This window comes from Rhinopithecus bieti, unplaced genomic scaffold (genome assembly GCF_001698545.2).
Source record: "Rhinopithecus bieti isolate Rb0 unplaced genomic scaffold, ASM169854v2 scaffold_5846, whole genome shotgun sequence".
Taxonomy (NCBI): domain Eukaryota; kingdom Metazoa; phylum Chordata; class Mammalia; order Primates; family Cercopithecidae; genus Rhinopithecus; species Rhinopithecus bieti.
The window spans coordinates 150,783-170,216 of record NW_016805019.1 but is presented as its reverse complement, the minus strand read 5'-3'; the positions used below and the strand labels follow the sequence as shown (position 1 = coordinate 170,216).

Here is a 19,434-nt window from a genome sequence, read left to right as displayed (position 1 = left end):
AAAAAAAAAAAAAAAAAAAAAAAAAAACCACGAAAACCTATTTATATTTAAAGCATTTTAAATTTAAAATATTTTCATGCTTTGTGAAAATATCTTTTCAGTAAAGGCCAGTACTAACTTATATTAGGTAGCATGAAAAGACTCTTAATAGAAACATTTTTACTAATGAAAAAACTAATAAAAGAAAATTATATGAAAACTGTGTTTTAGGAGGAAGCATGTAAGCTTACAGAGAAATGGAGTTTCTAACTAAACAATTGAGAATAAAACAATGTGACATTAGAAAATTCAGATGAGAATGGAAAGGGGTTCAGAGACACATCTGAGTATGGATTTTTAATATTGAGAGAAGAATATATTCTGGGTGTACATGGGGAATAATAGGAATTTTACTATGTAGTTTAATTATATTCATGACTTAAGAAAGATCACTGGTAGATGGTTTAAGTCTATACTGAAGAAAAAAAGACTCAATAAAAAGGCCTTTAATAATTAACTTACTGATTACTTTGTAAATAGTGTTTAGTAATAATGTTTAGTGATATCTAAGACATTTCTTTCATTACCATCTGTTAAGGTACTTGAAAATCTTATTTAAAAAGCTTTTTTTAAAAAATCTCATTTTTTATGCTTTAATCAAATAGGTACTTACAAGCCGATATAGAAGCCTTTGACATCAGAGAACTAACACCCAAATTTGATGTGATTCTTCTGGAACCCCCTTTAGAAGAATATTACAGAGAAACTGGCATCACTGCTAATGAAAAGTGCTGGACTTGGGATGATGTATGATGAAACTTTCTATGTTGTAATGAATTATTTATTTTCAAATGAATATGTTTATTTGGTCAGAAAGTGAGATAATAAATGTCATCCCTACTTTTGTAGGGATTATAAATATAGATTTATAGTGTAAATTATAGCTGAAGGTCCAAGGTATATTGACCAATATTACATTATCTTTAATTTGATTCTTCTTCTCGAGGCAGAAATTGAACATTGAGCAGATAATAAGCAAATAGGCTGTAGAAGACTTACGGTTTTGGTCTTAGAGCCCTTGGCTATATAGCTAGAAAAGTTTAAAAACAGATGGAATGACTCATAATTCATTCTGCATTTGATTAGTTTCAGTAAACATCAGAGTTTGTTTATATATATAAAAACATGATTTCTACTCTTTAAACCATTTACAGTGTAGTAAAGTATGGATAAATAGCCTTTATGGACACATAATCACAATTTTGTTGATTAAATAATAGAGTCCTGCATAAGATGACATGAGAACAACTGACCAAGCCTGGGTAGATGGGACATATGAACACAGAGGAGGTGACACCTGAACAATAGAAATAGATTAGTTAGAATTAGTCAAGAAAGATGTGGGACGGGGCTTACAAGCACAAGGAACAACAAGAACAGAAGGGATGGAGGCAAATGACTATCTGGTTGTGGAGTGAAGGTCCAGTATGTAGGTTGGTATTGTTGGAACACAGATTGGGACTATCTTGAGGTAATGTGTCAGGAGTTTGGACTTTTATTCTGAAGACATTAATATGTCTTTGAAGAGTTTTAACCAGTTTAGTAAAAAGGTCAGATTGGTGTTTGGAAGCTGGGATAGAGTCTGGGAAAGAATTCTGAAAAAATGGCTGGGCGTGGTGGCTCATGCCTGTAATCCCAGCACTTTGGGAGGTGAGACGGGTGGATCACGAGGTCTGGAGTTTGAGAGCAGCCTGATCAACATGGTGAAACCCCATCTCTACTAAAAATATAAAAATTAGCTGGGCGTAGTGGCACGCACCTGTTATCCCAGCTACTTGGGACGCTGTGGCAGGAGAATCGCTTGAACCTGGGAGGCAGAGGTTGCAGTGAGTCGAGATTGCGCCACTGTGCTCCAGCCTGGGCGACAGAGCAAGACTCCGTCTCAAAACCAAAAGAATTCTGGAAAAGGAGAGCAATTAGAAGACTCTTTCTTAGAGTAATGTAATGCTGAGATGAAGGGACCCTGAATTAGGGTAAGAGTAGGCATGGAAAGAAGGTGATAACTTCATTAATGTTTAGGAGGTAGATTTGGTAAGATTGAGTGATTAGGACGAGGGGAAGAGTTAAGGATAACTCATGGTCTCTATCTTGGGATAGGTGGGTTGAATTATCACCAACTGAGAGTGAGTTTCAGAAGACAAGTGGGATTAGAAAGGTTAAATAATATTGAATAAGTTGATTTCTAGTTATATGTGAGACATTCAAATGGAAGAGGTCATAGGAATAGAATATGAAACTCTAAGGACAGGCAGATCTGGTTTCAACATACATATTATAGAGGATTATCACATAAAATCCATGCAAATAGATGAGTTTATCCTGGGATTGTGTCTCAGTATAAAAATGTAGACTGATGGTAAAACCTGGGAAAACATTTACAATTAAATACTATGTATAAAATAAATTTAAAAACGAGTTATTCAGTGATGAATGAAGAGAACCAGGAGAGTATGAATGTAATGGAAACCAAGGGAACAGTGAGTTTCAAGGAGAGTGTAACCAGGAGCATCCTGCACTTCTAGAAAAGATGTGGGACAAGGAAGGGACTGAAACTGGAAGACATGTTTCTTAGAAAACAGATGGGAATCCTTGCATGTCCCTTTCTGAGTTAATGGTAGTTACTACTCTTAATCATATCTATTTTTCCAAGATTTACCTCTAATTCTTCCTCTTCCTTGAAGCTTTTCCTATTAGCTTTAATACTCCTAGCACTTTTATTTACATTTGTATGGCTCCTATAATGTAAAGTTTTTCCCCTTCCCTGTTTAAAATGTTACTTGTATTTATTGTTGTAAAATCAGAAAAGTGCACAGAATGTAGTATTTCTAAGACGTAAGATTAAAGACTTAATGCTCTTGACATTTATTGCAGATAAGTTTTCCAGATAGGTATACATTTACATTCCTTTCAGTAGTGTTTAAGAATGTCTAGTTAACCATATCCTCATTAAAGTTGAATATTAATATTAAAAACCATTTTTTGTCAGTTTAATCAAAAGAAAAAATTTAAGCAATCTGATTATGTCCTTTATTAATAATTAGGCAGAACTTTGTTTTCTCTAACCAATCCATGAGGTTTCAGCAGTGAGGTACAAAGGCTTCAATTATATATAATAAACTAATACAGTTTTTAAAATAAAGAAATTCTATTTTATATGCAGATTCTTGATTTCAATTTAATTTCACTGTACTTCAGCTCTGGCTGGCATATTGAAAAATTTTGTCTGGCCCCAGAACCCTAAGCTCTATAACTTTTATGAGATATTATCCTAAAGAAAGTGCCAGTAGTTAATGTAATAACAAAATGTAAATAAGAAAAGTGTTTGGGTTTCACAGGTATTCTTTTTCATGGTAGAGGGTCAGTAGTAGTCATTGTGTTTTAGTTAAGAACACAAGCATTTAATGAAAGTACCAACACTTAACTTTTAGAATTAGTGTCAAAAGAGAATAATTTTTTTTTTTAGCATTTCAGACTTTAAGTAGTAATTGTAGGAAAATATGTATATTGATTTATTGAGAAGTTCTTCTGTAGATACGGGATATCACAGTCCTCCTGAAACATTTATTGCTGTATTTTATGTTAATTTTGTCCCTAACTTTGGGCTCAGTTAAGTGCTTCATTCTTTTTCAGTAAATGATAAAACATTGCTGGAGAATCTCTCTCAAGCTCCATCTTAAAAGATTCCATAATTCTATAGCTATTGTTTCCTATAAGCTCTTTCCATATAAAAGCAAGTGTATATATGTATATATGAGCACACGTGTGTATGTTGTTTGTATATAAAGTAACAAAACAATAGAACAAGTAATTTTAAGGATAATGTTTATTTTCTATTATAGTTCCTAATGGAAACTAATACACTTAAAGAACACATCTATCCTAATCTTAATTGTTGTTCTTTTGGATTTAGGATGAATGGGAAACAAAATACTTTTATGCAATATTGTTTTGATTTCTTACAGATTATGAAGTTAGAAATTGATGAGATTGCAGCACCTCGATCATTTATTTTTCTCTGGTGTGGTTCTGGGGAGGGGCTGGACCTTGGAAGAGTGGTAAGATGGTGCTTTTATAAAGTGGATTTTTAAATTAATAAGAAAAAAATACAACAGTGTGTTGCATAGGATGTTTGAAAGTGGATGTTATTTTTTCCTTTGTTTCTTAAATAATTCTAAAATGCTGAGAAAAAAAATTTCCAGAAAAGAACGTAAGAAAGGCAATACTTGTAAGTTACTTAACCAGCACTAGGGATAAATGTGTAGCTCTTTCAAAAGATGCTTCATTACAAGTACAGGAAGAGAACAGCTTAAAGATTTGAAACTCCAAATTATACCTCAAAAATGAGCTGCTTGGTGTCATTTACAATTCTTTATGAGTAGCTAAAAAGTATTCTATGAGTAGCTGAAAGTATTCAGGAGCATTGGCTCCTGAAATCCAAATGGAAGTCAAATAAAATTGGAAAAGTAACACAGCATATGGAAGACATGAATGAATGAGAAAGAAGTTATAATACCTGAACTTATTTTAAGTATCTCATATTTAATTGTATTTCAGAGCTTTATTTATTTATTTATTTTTGTATTGGAGGTTTTTTTTTTTCTTTTTTTTTTTTTTTTTTTTTTTGAGACAAGGTACTAACTCTATTGCCCAGGCTAGAGTGCAGTGGCACAGTCGTGGCTTACTGCAGCCTCGACCTCCTGGACTCAAGCAGTTTTCCCACCTCAGCCTCCTAATAGCTGGGACCACAGGCACAACACTACCCCTGGCTAATTTTTTTTAGTATTTGCAGAGATTAGGTCTTTTTATGTTGCCCAGGCTGGCCTCAAACTCCTGGGCTCAAGGGATCCTCCCACCTCAGCCTCCCAAAGTGTTGGGATTACAGGCATGAGCCACCATTCCTGGGCCTCATTGGCCCTGGCCAAAAGGAACAAAATAATATATATGCTGTTCTAAACAAGAATAACAACAATATTATGACTAGGTATCAGGAGTCTTAATTTTGCTCTCAATTTGTCTGCTATGCAACAGTAAGACTTTGGGCAAAAAGATACTCTTGAGGGTCTCAATTTTGTCACATTTTATTGGTAGACACTTTTCATTTTTATGACATATTACTTACTATACACCAAACTATCTCATTTAATCATTCCAGTTTGAGGAGGTATCCATTTGACAGTTGAAAAATTTAAGTAGGATTATATGAGATAACAAGTATGATTATATGGAAATAAGATTGTGCCCAAATTCTGAAATTCTACAATTACTTTATATTCTTTATATAAATAGTAAGGCTGTTGGGTAACATCACTGCTTCTATTATTTATTAACTCCAAGGTAGATTATAACTGTATTTCAGTTGAATATCTCCGTTTTTTTGGTGGTAGCTCTTCAAGATGCTATAGAAAAGTAAGAGCGAAACATATGTTTTTATAGGTATATTAGAATTTACTTTAACTTTAATATCTGACTTTGATCTTTCCTCTCATCTCTCATTCCCCAAATTAGATTGAAAATTATTAGGAGATTTTTATTTTTAATTTTTTTTCTTTTGAGACAGAGCCTTGCTTTGTCGCCCATGGTGGAGTGCAGTGGTGCTATCTTGGCTCACTGTAAAACCCTGCCTCCCAGTTGAAACGATTCTCCTGCTTCAGCCTCCTGAGTAGCCATCCAGGAGGTTTTTATCTTATTTGCTTATGCAGCAGTTTATCATACTGGTGAGAGTTTGGTGAAAAATGATTTAAGATTTAAAAAAATAATTCAGCATGAGAAATACTCATGAGCTTTTGATAAATTAGTGGATTAGGGCATGTAGAATTTAGGTCATAGTGATGTTAATGACACCTGGTGCAAAATAAATATTTAGTAACAGGAAGACATATTGATCTTGATTTTGGAGATTTTAAAATAAAACTCTGCTGGATGCAGTGGCTCATATCTGTCATCCCAGCACTTTGAGAGACAGAGGCGGGCAGATCACTTGAGGCCAGGAGTTCAAGACCAGCCTGGCCAACATGATGAAACCCCATCTCTACTAAAAATACAAAAATTAGCATGGCATGGTGGCACGTGCTTGTGGTCCCAGCCACTTGGGAAGCTGAGGCATGAGAATTGCTTGAACCTGGGAGGCGGAGGTTGTAGTGAGTGAAGATTACACCACTGAACTCCAGCCTGGGTGAGACTCCGTCTCTAAATAAATTAATTAATTAATAAAATAAAATAAAATTCTAAGTTTCATTTTGAGGTGTTATCTGACATTACCCAGTAAGCATTCCTGAAAAGTGTATGTTTTATACTCTACTATATCTTTTTTTTTTTGGTTCGGGGAACTCCCAACAGGATTTCCTGTGGTGGAAAGGAAGCTTGTTGGAAAGTTTTTTTTTTTTTTTTTTAATTATACTTTTAAGTTCTGGGAGACATGTGCAGAACATGCAGGTTTGTTATGTAGGTATACACGTGCCATGGTGGTTTGCTGCACCCATCAACCTGTAATCTACATTAGATATTTCTCCTAATGCTATCCCTCCCCTAGTCCCCAACCCCCCTCTACTGTATCTTTATATGTACTTGATCATCATACCAGCAATACTGTACTTATTTATTTATTTTTCCCTCCTTTACTCTTAAGTTGATGGGGATAGGGACTGTGTCTTATTCATGTTTTTATTCCCAGCAGCTACGCAGCACTAGCATATGGTAGACTTTCAGATGTCACTGTGAGCAATCATTTAGCTGGTATTTGTTTTATGTTAATGTATAACAGCTTCTAGGTCATTAAGGTTCACATCTCTATTTTCTAGATTATGTAGAGATGAAAGTACCATTTTACCCAACCATGTAGCAATTTTAAGTTTGAACATTTTTACAGTTGTATTAAATATAGAAATAAGGTTTTATAAGACTCTCATTTGAAGTTAGCATTTAGAAAATTTTCAATGGTGTATAACTTTGTCAGAGAATAGAATATTGAGGTGGCGGGAATCAAATTGTGTTTTGGATTATTTTGTGATTACAGAAGGTCTGAGTGCTTAACAATTTAAAACCCCGTGTCCATTGATGACAATAGAATGTAGAATTGGGAGATGATGTAATCCTTTCTATGTTTTGATATTTAACTATATATGTGACGTTGATATCCAAAAGATATATGTATTCCGTATTATGGCTATATATTTAAAGACTGGCATTTCTTTTTATATTCTACACTGAAACAAAATTACCTTGAAGCCTTGGAATGTAGTGTCTGAAGCCTCTAGAAGTTTTTTTTTAATGCTAGTTGGTTATTGTTAAGTATTGCTTATTTCTTTAAGTTAAGGGTTTCTGTTTAAAATTCTTTTGTTTCTAGTGTTTACGAAAATGGGGTTACAGAAGATGTGAAGATATTTGTTGGATTAAAACCAATAAAAACAATCCTGGGAAGACTAAGACTTTAGATCCAAAGGCTGTCTTTCAGAGAACAAAGGTATTGCCTTTACTAATTTGTTTTTTTTTAATTTTCATGGTTTTCTCTCAAGCTTTTCCAAATCACTATATACTGTTTAATTAACTTTAGTAAAAAGGTCCTTTTCTTAGACTTGTAAAGATAGCATTGAGCATTACAGGAATACATCCAAATTAGTTTTAAAATGTTTTATTCATTATCTTAGATCAACCCCACCATGCTAAAAAGAGGAGTATATATTCCTCTATGTCCTAAATGCCATATTTCTATTAGATAAAGGCTTTTGATCACACTGACCTGCAAAATTTTTCTAGGTTCAGAAAGAAGAGAGAGCCGCAAAACTCTAGCTGGCCAGCTTAGAGACGTATTTCTGTCTTCTTTCCTTCTTTTTCCTTTACAAGAACCCCTGAGAACTTCTGTTTCTTGTGACTCTGCCTTGCTAGTATCAGGTTTTAACAGTTTTCGTTCTTTACTTTTTAGGGAGCCACTGGTGGGAGGGTCTTTCTTATTAAGTCTTTTTTGGACTGGAATCATGCCTAGGTAATCAAAGCCTCTGTAAAAATTCCAAGACAGAGGTTGGAGAGCTTCTGGGTTGGTGAACCTGTGGAGTTTCTGGGACTGTGGTCCACTTGGAGAGGGCACAGCAGCTCCATGCCCTATGCACCATACTTTTCATTATGTATCTCTTCCATCTGGTTGTTTTGAGTTGTATCCTTTTATAATAAATAGATCATAGTAAGTAAACAGCTTTCCTGAATTCCTTGAACTGTTCTAGCAAATGATCTAACTCGAGGAAGAGGTCATGGGAACCTCTGTTTTATAGCCAGTTGGTCAGAAGCACAGGTGACAGTCTGGACTTGTGATTAGTATCTGAAGGTGGGGCAATCATGTGGTTCTCAGCCCTTGACCTGTGGGGTCTGCACTAACTAGGTAGATAGTGTCAGAATTGAATTGAATGTGTTGATGAAGAAATGAAGAATTGTTTGGTATGGGAAAAATCCACACATCTGGGATCAGAAATGAAGTATTCTGAAAATATTGAGTGTTGTGAGAGTGTAGAAAAGAGTTTTTCTATTTACATGGCAGTCTTTCCTCATCCAGAGATCCATGTTTTCCTGTTGTTTTGTTGCCCATAGAACTGTATCTCACCAGAAATGGTGGCTCACTTCTGTAATCCCTGCACTTTGGGAGGCCGAGGTATGTAGATCACCTGAGCCCAGGAATTTGAGACCAGCCTGAGCAACATGACGAGACCCTGTCTTTACAAAAAATTAAAAAATTAGCCAGGTGTGGTAGCATGTTCCTGTGGTCCCAGCTACTTGGGAGGCTGAGGCAGGGGGATCACTTGAGCCCAGGAGATCAAGGCTGCAGTGAGCTGAGATCGTGCCACTGTACTCCAGCCTGGGTGACAGAGTGAGACCCAGTCTCAAAAAAAAGAGAAACTGTATCCCAAAGATTTGGAGAAATGAGGATTGTTTTAGAATTGAGGACATCAATGTAAAAGGTTTTGGAATGACTGTTGATTAAAAGAGATTAATTGGTCTGCTCTTGTTATTTAGGAACACTGCCTCATGGGGATCAAAGGAACTGTGAAGCGTAGCACAGATGGGGACTTCATTCATGCTAATGTTGACATTGACTTAATTATCACAGAAGAACCTGAAATTGGCAATATAGAAAAACCTGTAGAAATTTTTCATATAATTGAGCATTTTTGTCTTGGTAGAAGACGCCTTCATCTATTTGGAAGAGATAGTACAATTCGACCAGGTAGGACCTCAGTTAAAACAACAACAACTTCATGATTCTTTGGGTTGTGCATGTCAAGAAATAGGACATGGTGCTATGTAAAATAAAGTTTTTATGCATTTGATTCCTTTTCTTGCTGTACTTCAAATATGAACAGTTTCAGGTCCACAGCAAAATTGAGAGGAAGGCACAGAGACTTTCCATATACCTTCTGCCCCCACACATGCATAACCTTTCCAATTACCAATATCTCCCACCAGAGTGGTACATTTGTTACAAATGATGAACCTACATTGACACGTCATAATCACTCAAAGTCCACAGTTTACATTAGGATTCACTCTTGGTGTAGTAATTCTGTGAGTTTGGACAAATGTATAATGACATCTATCCACCATTATAGGATCATACTCAATAGTTTCACTGCCCTAAAAATCCTCCATGCTCCACTTATTCATCCCTACCCACAACCCTTGACAACCACTTATCTTTTTACTGTCTCCATAATTTGCCTTTGTCAGAATGTTATATAGTTGGAATTGTATAGTATGTAGCTTTTTTAGATTGGCTTCTTTCATTTGGTAATTGGCATTTAAGGTTTCTGTATTCCTTTTCATGGTTTGATAGGTCATTTCTTTTTAGTGCCGAATAATATTCCATTGGATGTACCACAGTTTATGTATCCATTTACCTACTGAAGGACATCTTCCAAGTTTTGGCAGTTATGAATAAGCTACAATGGAAATCTGTGTACAGGTTTTTGTGTGGTCATAAGTTTTCGGCTCCTTTGGGTAAATGCCAGGGAGCACAAATGCTGGATTGTATGGTAAGAATATGTTTAATTTTGTAAGAAACTGCCACGACTGTCTTCTGAAGTGTATGTACCATTTTGCATTTCCACCGGCAGTGAGAGTTCCTGTTGCTCCGCATCCTCACCAGCATTTGGTGTTGTCAGTGTTCAGGATTTTGGCAATTTTAGTGTGTGTGTAGTGGTATCACGTTGTTTTAATTTGCATTTTTCTGATGGCATATGATGTAGAACATCTTTTCATACGCTTATTTGCTATCTGTATGCCTTTTTTGGTGAGATGTTTTTTAAGGTCTTTGGCCCGTTTTTTATTTGGCTGTTTGTTTTCTTATTGTTGACGTTTAAGAGTTACTTGTATATTTTGGAGAATAGTACTTTATCATATTCGTTTTTTGCAAATATTTTCTCTTATTCAGTGACTGTCTTCTCATTGCCTTGTTGCATGTTTATTTTTAATTAATTTCTGCTTTTTAATTTTCTTTCTACTTTCTTTGGATTTGCTTGCTGTCTTTCTATCTGAAGTATTTTTAGATTGATATTCAGGTTAGGGGTAAGGTTTAATTTTGTACTTGTAAACTACTAGTATAAAAAGAAAGAAATTGAATAGGCAAGAGTTTCAAGAAAGAAACTCTTGCAAAAATTTAGTATTAGCTACATTAAAATAAGGAAGAACAATCTGATTGATAGAAGTATAGGTGTTTGGGAGTTAGCCATATAAATAATAGTATGTGCAATTGAGAGTCTGTTCAAGAGACCTTAATTTATGGCCAGGCACTCTGGCTTACGCCTGTAATCCCAGCACTTTGGGAGGCCGGGGTGGGCAGATCACTTGAGGTCAGGAGTTTGAGACCAGCCTGGGCAACATGGTGAAATCCTGTCTCTACTAAAAATACAAAAATTAGCTGGATGTGGTGGTGTGTGCCTGTAATCTCAGCTACTTGGGAGGCTGAGGCGGAAGAATCGCTTGAACCTGGGAGGCGGAGGTTGCAGTAAGCCGAGATTGTGCCGCTGTACTCCAGCCAGGGTGGCAGAGTAAGACTCTGCCTCAAAAAAAGAAAAAAAAGACCTTAGTTTATTAAGTTGCTCCTCAAATACACTTCTTCCTCAAGGAAATAGCCTAAGGTATTTCACATATACCTTAGGAATACCATTTACCATTGCGTTAAAATAAAGGTTTACAGATAACTGTGAGTCAAATACTCTGAAGCCAGACAATTTTTTTTTTTTTTTTTTTGAGACAAGGTCTCACTCTGTGGTCCAGGCTGGAGTGCAGTGGCACGATCTTGGTTCACTGCAACCCCTGCCTCCTGGGTTCAAGTGATTCAGCCTCCTGAGTAGCTGGGACTACCGGTGTGTGCCACCACGCCTGGCTAATTTTTTTGTATGTTTATTAGAGACAAAGTTTCACCATGTTGGCCAAGCTGGTCTCGAACTCCTGACCCAAGTGATCGCCCACCTCGGCCTTCTAAGTGCTGGGATTACAAGTGTGAGCCACCACACCCAAGCCAGACTATTTTAAACTTTACTCTGTTCTTAGTAATACTTCTCAAATTTCTAGTAAAACACAATATTGCAGTGCAGAATTTGGAAGAGAGGGGAGTCCCTTGGACTTCTACAGCCAGTTTACTCTGCAAAGATTTCCATGTTTTATGTAAGAGACAATATAGCAACGGAGACAGAGTATTAGTTATTTTTATTATATCTTTAAATTTTCTGTTTCTTATTGTTTGTGGTGTTGTGTTCCATAATACCACAAACGTGCCAAAAAACAAACTAGGAGGCAACAAATAAAATCTCATAGATTTAATAGTCAGTGAGAACCCACAGGTGTGGAATGTGCTTCTTGATCATGGTATCTGTCAGGTCATACAGAAAAGGCACAGTATAATTGACCTTTTTTTCTTCAACTATTATAAATCTTATTGTATTTATGCACTGTTAGAAACTAAAAAGGTTTTAAAAAACAATGAACTAAGTATTGTACAGAAATGGCTACTGTATTTTAGAATGTGATCCTAGTGAAATATTTTTCATTTTATAGCTTTTTATGATGCATCTACTTTTCTAAGAAATAACCTAAGGATGATGGGGCAGATATCCTTATTTTGCCAATAAATAACCTAATTCTTAGGGATAACTGGACCTGTCCCAAATAATGCTGTGTCTCTTGTAATGCTCCAGAGGCATATTTTCAGGGACCCTTGCAAAGGACATGTCTATAAGAGTCACCACACCCAAAGAACCCCAAAGCATGGTGTCTGTATTGGGTATTTATAGTTAATTTTGTAGTTCCTTCTATTCTAGAGACGGTTTAATTAATCAGAAAATATCCTTATTAGAAGCAGAGCTGTCTAGCAATATAATTGACAAAATAGATTTTTACCTACAGAAGTATAATGTGCAGTGGAGATTCTGAGAAAGAAGAAATAATTTTCATTTTATATTTGAAAAAGAAATATATTTGAGTTGGATGTTGAAGGGTGGGATTTTAACAGGTTGACAGGTTAGAAAAGAAAATAATATGGGCACAAAAATAGGGGTTAGTATAGAAGAAGTTACTATAGTAGTTCATTGTTTTACTTACAGGTTCATGAAAAGCATTAATGAGAAGTGTTATTGGAAAGTTCATTCAGCCATCATTGTAAAAGATTTTATATTTCATATTTATGAATTTGGGCTTTGTGGAAACAGTTGAAAGGTTTTTGAGCAGAGAAGTGACATGTTTTAAGCTTTGCTTTAGGTTTTCCACTTTTAGAGGGAGGAGAAGCTATAGGTTATAGATCATTACAGTATATATGTATGTCTGTGACACGTGTTATATGGTAGGGTATTGACCTTGTTAAAAAAAAGTTGGGGGGGCTTAAATTTGAGTGTGGCAGTAGAAATGAAAAGATAGGAATGAGTAGGAGTAACATGGTAGTGGTTAAATTTCTCAGACCTATCAACTGAGAATATTTTCTAGTTAGTAAGTGTAGAGCAAAAGTTGGCTCCAAGATTTTAATCAGAAAAGCACCATTTACATAAATAGGAAGATTATATATAATTTATTACAGTTTCACTAAACCCAAACTCAGTGTAATGTATAGGATTTTTTTTCTCTAAGTTCTATTCTCACAAAAGATAGGACATGGATGAGGACAATGAAGAGGATATATTACAAAAATTACAGTCTAGAAGGAAAAACAAGATATATACCTGTGAAATCTTTAAAACATGACCACAGTTAAGTGCTATTCTGTAAAAGATATCAATATTGGATATTGGATGAATGATGGGGACATCTTTAAGAATGCATTGGGATTTGAACTAGCTTCTAAAGAATTAATAATAGAAGAGAGAATTGCAAATAAAAAGTATAATCTTTGTTTCCTCCATTGCAGGCTGGCTCACAGTTGGACCAACACTTACAAATAGCAACTACAATGCGGAAACATATGCATCCTATTTCAGTGCTCCTAACTCCTACTTGACTGGTTGTACAGAAGAAATTGAGAGACTTCGACCAAAATCACCTCCTCCCAAATCTAAATCTGACCGAGGAGGTGGAGCTCCCAGAGGTGGAGGAAGAGGTGGAACTTCTGCTGGCCGTGGACGAGAAAGAAATCGATCTAACTTCCGAGGAGAAAGAGGTGGCTTTAGAGGGGGCCGTGGAGGAGCACACAGAGGTGGCTTTCCACCCAGATAATTGTTGAAGACATTGAACCTATTCATCCTCCTCTAACCTTCTTTATTGTAATTAAATTTCAAGTGGGAGACTTAACTTTAGAACTCACTTCCAGCTTGCACTTTGCTTTAATTTCTCTGAGCTGCAGGAATGTCTTAGCCAGCCTCGCTTGCAGTTGTCACACACACTGTCTAGTTTTTTTTCAGGATGAATGAATAATCCTGCCTTTTGTTATGTGCATGAACAGAATGGAACAATTCAAGTAGCTTCATCTTCAGAGACTGAATTTATTCTGATAGACTTCAACTAATTACAAAGGATTTTGCTAATTTTGGGGAATAAATAATGGAAAAAGATCCAGTCTGTGGTATCATGCTAGTGCTGACAGGAGTTGGTAATGCACATCCTGTCACTGCTGCTAAAGCAAATAGGGAGCTGTTTGGGGCCTTGATAGAAAAGGGTTGGAACAGATGGTAAGCTTCTGTCAGGGTTTTAACATTTTCTTGATGAACTAATAAAAAGAGGTGAGCTTTTTTCTTCTTTTTTTTGAGTTTTAAATAAACTCAGATATAATTTGAATACTGAAGAAATTAAGAGACTTTGAACAAAATCACCTCTTCTCAAATCTCAATCTGATAGGGGAGGTGGAGATTCCAGGGATGGGTGAAAGAAGAGATGGAACTTAGTAGGCAGACTTTAAAAAAAAAGTTCATCATCGTAATCGCAATTTTGTGGCTACGACTCCTAATCATGCTTCCTAAGAAGCAAAGGAGGACAAATATTCATGTGCTAGATAGCACTCTGGTGTGGACTTGAACTGGCATTGACCTTAAATTTCATATTCCTGAAATAAAAGAGAGGCAGCAACAAGGCACCTCATTATCAGATGCTTGGTTTAAACATTTTGGGACTAAAATACTTGGTGATGAAATGACATACACCTTTAAACTTCTTATGGAGATAGTTTAATGTAAAACCAACTATAGAAAACCCTCAACTTAAGGATACAGCTTGGAAATTGGAACTGCTATTGCCTTTTATTAAAACCATATGGTGTGATGTTTGTTTTTAAAATTATATAAGACTTTATGCTGTCACTTCTCTTGCTATACTGTAATTCATGTTTTAAATGAATTTGATAATGAAATTATACTATTATTCTTGATGAATACTTTTCTTATTTTTATGATTTTTCTAATGAAACTTTGAACTTTTGAGATTTGAGTCTGTTTTCTATAAGTAGAATTACTGTTGTTACCAATTGAAAAAGGACTGACCTAAAATCAATCTCTTTTTTTTGTCTGTGGTGGATTTTAATGACCATTCTGTGCTCATATTATACTTAAGATAATATTATATTACATCCACCAAAGACTCAGTTTGAAGATAAGCACTGAATGATAGAAGAAATAAGGCTGAGATCCTTAAAAGCCTAATACTATCTAGTACAAGACAGCATTTTTTTTTGCTGAAATTATGGTTTTTGCTGAAATTATGGTATATTTTCAACTTCACGAAATACAAATTATCTAGATAAAAGAACGTAAGACCTAGAATTTATCCCTTTGACAATGAATCTGGTCTTTTTAATAGCAAGATGGAATTGATTCACTAGGTTTTGCTAACTTTCACTTTCAGTAAAGATTGAGGTATTGTTTTTGCAATAGACTGTGTATTCATTGAGGAAAGGTTTCCAATGAAACTTCATTACTCTGACCTCTTCTAAATTTTGATCTTTATATTTACATGTCTTACGTTCCACAAAATTATGTAGAAATGCTGGGCGTGGTGGCTCATGCCTGTAATCCCAGCTCTTTGGGAGGCCGATGCGGGTGGATCACTTGAGGTCAGGAGTTTGAGACCAGCTTGACCAACATGGAGAACATGGAGAAACCCCATCTCTACTAAAAATACAAAATGAGCCGGGCGTGGTGGTGCACACCTATAATCCCAGCTACTCGGGAGGCTGTGGCAGAAGAATTGCCTGAATCCAGGAGGCGGAGGTTGCAGTGAGCCGAGATTGTGCCACTGCACTCCAGCCTGGACGACAGAGTGAGACTCTGTCTCAAAAAAAAAAAAAAATTATGTAGAAATAAATTTTTAGTTGCTTTATGCACTAATTCCTTACTGGGGATAGAAGCTAATTATTGTGAAATAACCCAGTTTAGAAGTTAGAAGATCAGCATGTCTGAGTTTTTACAGAATTATAATTCATGGTATTCCAAACCAGCTGTTGATACTTATTTCCAGTGAGAACCATTTTCCCACTGACCTTCCTCCTTTCAGAGGAAGGGGATTATGAGGCCCAAAGTACTGCTTGAGTAGGAATACTTTTTTACTCTTCTTCACTGTGGAGAAATAAGAGGGCAGGTAGTTGATGATGTCAGGTAGAACAGATTTTATGATGTGGAATACCATACCCAAATACAACTGAATCAGATTAGACCACAGAATTGTGGTGATGGCAGTCAGAATGTAATATGGTCATCATGAAACAGTACAGTATGAGAGGTCAAGGTGTCAACCTGGGAAATGAGAATCAAGCAGGAGTGTGGCATGGCAACCAGCTCACAGATCCAGAGTTGAGAGGGATCACTACTGCAGCAGCTCTGCTCTGATACTCTGGTAAGTAGTAGAGCCACTTTATGAGCCCTTATTTCCTATCTCCCTTATTCTGAGGCCAGGTCAATGATATGCTATAGTTTCATTTAAGTTACTAGAGTATAAAGGTGGGATACTTGTGAGCTACATTGTGCATCAGTGTGTCACGGCTGCTACTAGGAGTTACTCCTTTTCATGTCTTTTAAAATACTTTCTACCCATCTTAATTGCTAAATTATCTTTTAGTTACAGCAGCTTATTTTAAAACCTGTACTGTTTTCATCCTGAATTTAGAACATAAGATTTAGCCTTTGAAGTATAGTTTCAGACTTTACTAATTTGTTTAATATAATCCTTATTAACTTGACAAAATGAAAGCCCAGTTGGGGACTTAGTCTAAATAGTAGTCTTTGATCCAAAAGTGTCTCATATTTTGTGACCAATTAAAAACGTAAACCTTTGCTTATGCGAAAGGTCTTTCTTAGAACAATCCTGTAATCTTAGGGTTCATTTGTGACTTTAGCATTATCCTCTCTTTGATGTTTGGTAACAGCAGCTGAACTTTTGCTTGGATCTCATGTATATATAGTCAGTTTTGGGGCTATAAATCTAGGACTTCTCAAAAGATTAGAACATTTATCCAGCAAACTGAGTCCATTGAAGACTTCATTTCTGGAAATACCACATTGCTTCTGCTCTCAAGAACTCTATCATCTACTCATATAAATATTGCTAGCTATAATGCACAGAGAAAAACTATCTCGTTTAATCTACATAATTGGGACATCCTTTTCCAGTAAACCCTTTTTCTGCTATTGGACAAAATATTAAAATGATCAGTTTGAGTATATGTTAGAGTTCATGTTTCTGTAACTAAAGGTGCTAATAAACTGAAATCAGATGAGGTAGGTTTTTCCAAAAATACTTCTAAATAATTGAGAACCTAGAAGTCAACAATGTAAAATGCATATGGGACTCTAGTATATTAATAAATCAGAGAAGCAGGCCAAGAACTTTTTAATGGGATAATTGTCTTTTTTAGGCACATTATTTTCATATTAACGACATGGTAATATTTTCACTCATTTACTTTCATCCATTTATCTGTGCTTTTTCTCACTTTGATGAGTTCTCTCAACTTCTAAGAAAAGCAGAGCAGAGCAGCATGGAATGCCTTAGTAAATGGCCACTGACTCTTGGTCTCAGGCCATAGGGACTGTAGAGAGAAGAGTGGTGCTGGAGACCTCATATCCTGGGTAAAGTAGACATCACTTGTCATCTCCAGTTAATTGTCACCACAGAGAGAAGAGGGTGAGTCTGAGATATTCATGTGGCATTTCTCTACATTTTAGAGGTTGACAAAATAGTTTGTGATGTTTGCTTACATTTGCATTCATAGAACTAAAAAATTTTAAATTAATTTGGCTAGCAAAATACCACATGCATATTTTATTTTTTGTTTTTATTTTTTGAGACAGTCTTGCTCTGTTACTCAGGCTGGAAGGCAGTGGTGAGATCTTGGCTCACTGCAACCTCTGCCTCCAGGGTTGAAGTGATTCTCCTGCCTCAGCCTCCTGAGTAGCTGGAATTACAGGTGCCCGCCACCACACCCAGTTAATTTTAGTATTCTTAGTAGAGTCAGGGTTTCACCATGTTGGCCAGGCTGGTCTCAAACTCCCTACCTCAAGTGATCCGCCTACCCTGGCCTCCCAAAGTGTCAGGATTACAGGTGTGAGCCTCTGCGACTGGCCAACATCCATATTTAAATTATGCATGCATTATAGCTTTATACTGTGTGACCACATTTACTAAAAAGGAAAAAAGGTTACTTGCTTGAGATGGGAAACACCTTTGAAAGCATATTAAGTAGTTGGCTTACTTTGGAGCACACAGTAGATTGAAAATGTGAACTAATACTTTAAAATTGCCATATAATGATGTCACTGCAAGCCATTCATCTGTCCAATGGGAGAAAATGTAGAGGTCTAGGCTTGTGTTATCACAAAATACACCTTTTAGATAATCCTATACCTGTACAGATTTTTATAACTGTTGCTATCATAAGAGAATGGCTGCATCATTATCCTGCCTTTTCTGTGTATGTGTTTATTTTGTTGTTGCTTTTGAAAGCAGTGGACAAAACCTCAAAACACAATTTTGTTCAGATATATCCAGTTTAGTAGTTTATGCTGGTTAAATGATCAAAGTAATTGCTTAAATGTCTTGTGGAATTATCTGTCACTTTATAGGTTTATGTATTTTGGTGGGTACCTTAATAAGATATTTAATGTAATAATATTGCTCATAATTCATGTAAGCTACACAGGTTGTTGAGTTATTGTTTTGTCTAAGAAGCTAGGTTTAGAGCATGGTAAATAAAAATCAAGATTATGCTTTCTTTTCTACTATTAAGCTCAATTAAAGGATAATGCATGATTAAAATATATTTATAAAATAATTCCAAAGCAAAATTTAGAAAAATGTAAACACAAATGTAAGCCTGTCAGCCAACTAGCTTCTTGAATCTTAATTCCATACTCCTTCCTCAGATGGTGCTGACAAGATGGTGGATCAGGATGTGTCACCTTGTTTAATTATAGCCTAAGTGGAAAAAGTAGATTATATTTCTCCTGTGAATAACAGAGACAGTAGATTGCCTGAGAGTGAGGGGGGCGGACAGGATGGTGGAGGATGGGTGTGGGGTGGCACCCAGGAGTCTTAGGAAACTGCTGCTGGTCAGCAACAATGGCCCAAGGAGAGAACCTCATGGGGAAAGAGCTCAGTGGCACGGAGCTTCACCGGGAAAGTAGCTCAGCCCAGACCACACATTCATTTTCCCCAAGCATGGTGTGGAAGCAGAGAGCCCTGGACTTCAGGAAGCCACAGGGCGCTTTGACACTAGTCATCAGTGTGGATGAAAGAGAGTAAAGATTCCCTTTCAGTCCTGTGGGATAGAAATTCAGATTCAGTTAGATTGATTTTAAAAACATGACTTTTGCACACCAGAGTTTTACAGCTGCAATTCATATCTGCTTGAAACTTCCCTAATTCATAAAGGTAATAACTCTTTTGCCACACAGGCATATGAGGTGGGGTCCCTAAACATTGACTGGGTAACATTAAACCCCATTGGGT

General features: G+C 36.1%; 1 protein-coding gene across 1 annotated transcript in view; it reads left to right on the top strand.

Annotated features, from left to right (window-relative positions):
- METTL14 (methyltransferase 14, N6-adenosine-methyltransferase non-catalytic subunit) overlaps positions 1-14,979 on the top strand; it is a 26,583-nt gene extending 11,604 nt beyond the window's left edge. The window contains exons 6-10 of the mRNA XM_017870880.1: positions 645-786; positions 4,002-4,094; positions 7,382-7,498; positions 9,037-9,247; positions 13,415-14,979. Coding sequence (XP_017726369.1) covers positions 645-786; positions 4,002-4,094; positions 7,382-7,498; positions 9,037-9,247; positions 13,415-13,719 — 868 coding nt within the window. The 3' untranslated portion in view covers positions 13,720-14,979. The remainder of the gene's footprint in view (positions 1-644; positions 787-4,001; positions 4,095-7,381; positions 7,499-9,036; positions 9,248-13,414) is intronic.
- Positions 14,980-19,434: the final 4,455 nt, after the last annotated feature.